This window comes from Xenia sp. Carnegie-2017, unplaced genomic scaffold (genome assembly GCF_021976095.1).
Source record: "Xenia sp. Carnegie-2017 unplaced genomic scaffold, XeniaSp_v1 HiC_scaffold_4, whole genome shotgun sequence".
Classification (NCBI taxonomy): domain Eukaryota; kingdom Metazoa; phylum Cnidaria; class Anthozoa; order Malacalcyonacea; family Xeniidae; genus Xenia; species Xenia sp. Carnegie-2017.
The window spans coordinates 810,133-813,664 of record NW_025813504.1 but is presented as its reverse complement, the minus strand read 5'-3'; the positions used below and the strand labels follow the sequence as shown (position 1 = coordinate 813,664).

Genomic DNA, 3,532 nt, shown 5'->3' with positions numbered 1-3,532 from the left:
GTTTTGTGAGCAACTAAAATCCGAATGCTAGAAACAAATAAATTTGCTAAATATTTTATATATAATAATAATAAATGTTCAGCGTTAATTAAAACTTAAAAGTCATGAAAAATGCCATTTTTTATCCCTCTATGCACCACGCTGTTGACGAGAGCTTAGAGAAGCACCCCTGTGCACCCCTCCCATAAATCCAACGCTGGAACTCCGTAAATGGTCAGACTTAATTGAATACACATACCAGCTTCCTTATTAGGTTTTTGCAAAAGCATGGCCTCCATCTCTGACATCAATATTTTTATGTGTTTGTTGTCACTATTTCCTGCCCATTTCATTACATTTTGAACCATATTATTGTAATGGATAACCATGTTGCTGGCTGCATTTTCGTCTGCCAAAATTCGACCAAATTCTGCTTTTACCTATTCCAGTTGCAAAAATACAAGTTACAAAAAAAAAGCAAGTTTAATGCAATATGTCAACTACAACTGGTAAAATTAGCTGCCCCCATGATTTTGAGGATATTTCTATGCAATAGTTCTGTTCAAAAAATATTTATTCTTACCTCTGAAACAAGCTGAAGAGCTGGATACTCAGTCATTAGCTCATTCAACACTTTTGGTTCATTTATAAATTTTTGGCGCCGGTAGGGGTTTGTTCAACTCCATGAGCTCTTTAATTAGTCTATATTTTTTGTTTGTTTTCGTCATCTCGGTTACCATGGCTTTTTTATGTTCTTCGCACGTTTCTGCAGTCTCACCATTATCCATATCATAAACATCATCAGACACACAAACAGATCTTGTTGTTGAATTTGTCTTCTTTGTACGCATGTTTTTGAATCGATTAGTGATTGCTTTCAACCATGACCCCTGTAACGAAGAAAGTTCATGCTGTACATTATAAGAGATAGCGAGAAAAGCTATAGGATTTCTTCTAAAGATTATCTTATGCATTAAATAATATGAATATGACTTACTGTACCAGCTCCAAGTGAATCGACAAGAAAAGTATATTTTTCTACAATCATGGACGCCACTCTTTGTTTTTCTTCTCTGGATGGAAACTTTGTATGAGCTTTAATAGAAGAACAAATGTCCCTAGTAAACTCATCCCTAAGGTTTCCATTAAGTTTTCCTGCTTGCAGTGCTTCATGCACTCTTGGAGAAAACTGTAAAATACAAAAGATAAATTTTAACATCAGAATGTGACCTATTATGAGGTATATTATTTAACATACAGAAATAGGAAGTTTAATATTTTTTATCCAGTTCTTGTTCGGTTCCCTTTCTTCCACAAGTACAAAGCTTGGTGATCACTCTTTTCAGATGCTATGGTATGTCGAGGTGTACTGGATGTTGTAGGTGACGGTGTGCCTGTTGACAAATGAGCTTCTTCAATTGACGCTGAAGAATTGCTGACATTGTCATTTATGGCAAAGGAATGACTAGTGGATAAAGCGATCTTCTGGGTGGATGGTTCAATGGTGGATGGAACATTTCTTAATAGTAGAAACTTGTCCAAGTTGTTAATCGTTGCCAATGAATTTTTGATTCGTATAATTTGCCCTCCTTTTATGCCACATGCCTTCAACAGCTCATCAGATGTATTGTTTATAATACCAGCTGAATCAAACTATTCAAGTACAAAAAATCAAAATTAAATTAATAAGATATATATATGTTAATGACTGAGCGAGAGGTTCGTACAGGAAGATACTGGTCGAGTTGTTTTTTCGCTTGCACTGACTGAGACTTTGGGGAGAACCATTCAAGCGAAAAAAGAACAGCCATTTGATGTTTGGATTGGGCTTTGACCAATCAGAACGCGCGTGAAATAAATTTTAAAATGTTTTCCAGAGATCCCAAACGGCCAGAGGCCAAAGGCCGTTTTTTATGTCGAGAGGAACTATTTTTCTATTCGGACCGAAATATAAACGGTAAATAACGTATTTATTTTTTGTCAAGCGGTTATGGCAGTTGTGCCATAATGTAATTTTGAATTTCATGCGTAAAACTTTCGTCCCTTTCATCCATGTTTACGTTTTCTGCTATATTTTCGCTAACATTTTCCACGATATTTCCAAGCTCGTCGGCATAGTAAAACTCGCTTTCCGAGTTTCAAACTATCATTCAAATCCATTGTTAAAAACGTTTTCCAAATATCTTTTTTAAATTACTAAAACAGCTTAATTTATTGGCTAAAACATCTTTTACTGGCTAAATATTTTTTAAATTACTAAAACAGCTTAATTTATTAGCATTTGCCAGGATTCCGCGGACCGGAGTAAAAAAAATGAAGTAATTTATTCGAACATCAACTTAGCATGCTGCAATAATAATGATTTGGTATTTTTACTTCATAGTCTAATGTAGTTTGGAACCACAGCAGTTGAACTTTCACTCATAATGCTTGACGTCTTAGATTACTTAGTCATTTTTTATCTTTACATTTTATTTCCCTCAATAATTTCCCCACTAAATTCAAGTATTGTTTTTTCGGTATGGAGTCCATATTTACCAAGCAGTGTTAACAAAAGCAACAAAAAGTCGTCTAGTCACAACGTCAACACGCAAAAATTCATGCACTCGTGCTAAATTTAATTTTATACACATACCTCTTCATCTTCAAGAATAGAAATTACACTGTCCTTTACCCCTGCCTTCTTAAGACTATCAAGCAACGTGGAATCCATCCGACCTTAAACGTATAAAAATTTGTAAAACACAAATACAAAAATTTCTACATGAAATATAAGCACGAGGAGAAGTATGTGTCACAAGAAATTTCATAAGAAAATACATTCAAAAAAGCTTTGTATTTACCTTTTTAAAAGAAGGGAGATCGTCGAAAGCAAATAACTTAAATCCAATGGCTCTTTAAGCCTTGTAATATTGACTTTTACGTTTAGTTCACAATAAAATATAATTTGACAACGCAGCACAAACAGGTGAAATCACGATGAAAATCATGAAATGAAATATGATAAGTGTGACAGTGACAGTTGGCTATAAGCATTTTACCGCGTTTTTGCATATAGTCGCTAATATCACATTTCACACCATATATGGTAACAGAGTTGAGCCGGCACTCTCTTCAGAAGTGAATTGTATTCTTGAAGTGAATTATGTCATGGAGCGTCTATATCGATGTAATATTTGCCTAGAATTCGTTTCAGATTCTCTTCAATTACTAATAACACATTTTGGCCGTGTTCATCGTGATGAACCAAATTTTCATGTTGTTTGTGGCATCGATGGCTGTGCCGGGACGTTTAAGAAATTTTTATCATTGAGAAATCAACTTATTCGAAAACATAACATCGTGCGCAATACGAGGAACAGCGCAGAGTTGAATACTGATAGGGAAAACGACAATGCTAATCAAAATCATGAGATTGATAATACAGACCCTGAACAGGAAGAAGAGTTACTTTTAAGTTTTAATGAACTCACAAAGCCAAGGTTCCCCTTATAAAATCCATGCTTAATCCACCTCTGGTTAATATAACATATGTATTGTCGCTATTTTTTAC

At 34.7% G+C, this 3,532-nt stretch overlaps 1 protein-coding gene across 1 annotated transcript; it reads right to left on the bottom strand.

Annotated features, from left to right (window-relative positions):
- Nucleotides 1–1,078: 1,078 nt before the first annotated feature.
- On the bottom strand, nt 1,079–2,882 carry LOC124455442. Its single transcript, XM_047006081.1, has 3 exons — nt 2,615–2,882; nt 1,238–1,632; nt 1,079–1,168 (listed from the first exon to the last, which is right to left on the bottom strand). Exons 1-2 carry the CDS (start codon nt 2,690–2,692, stop codon nt 1,261–1,263), a joined length of 450 nt encoding a protein of 149 aa, XP_046862037.1. The 5' UTR covers nt 2,693–2,882; the 3' UTR covers nt 1,079–1,168; nt 1,238–1,260.
- Nucleotides 2,883–3,532: the final 650 nt, after the last annotated feature.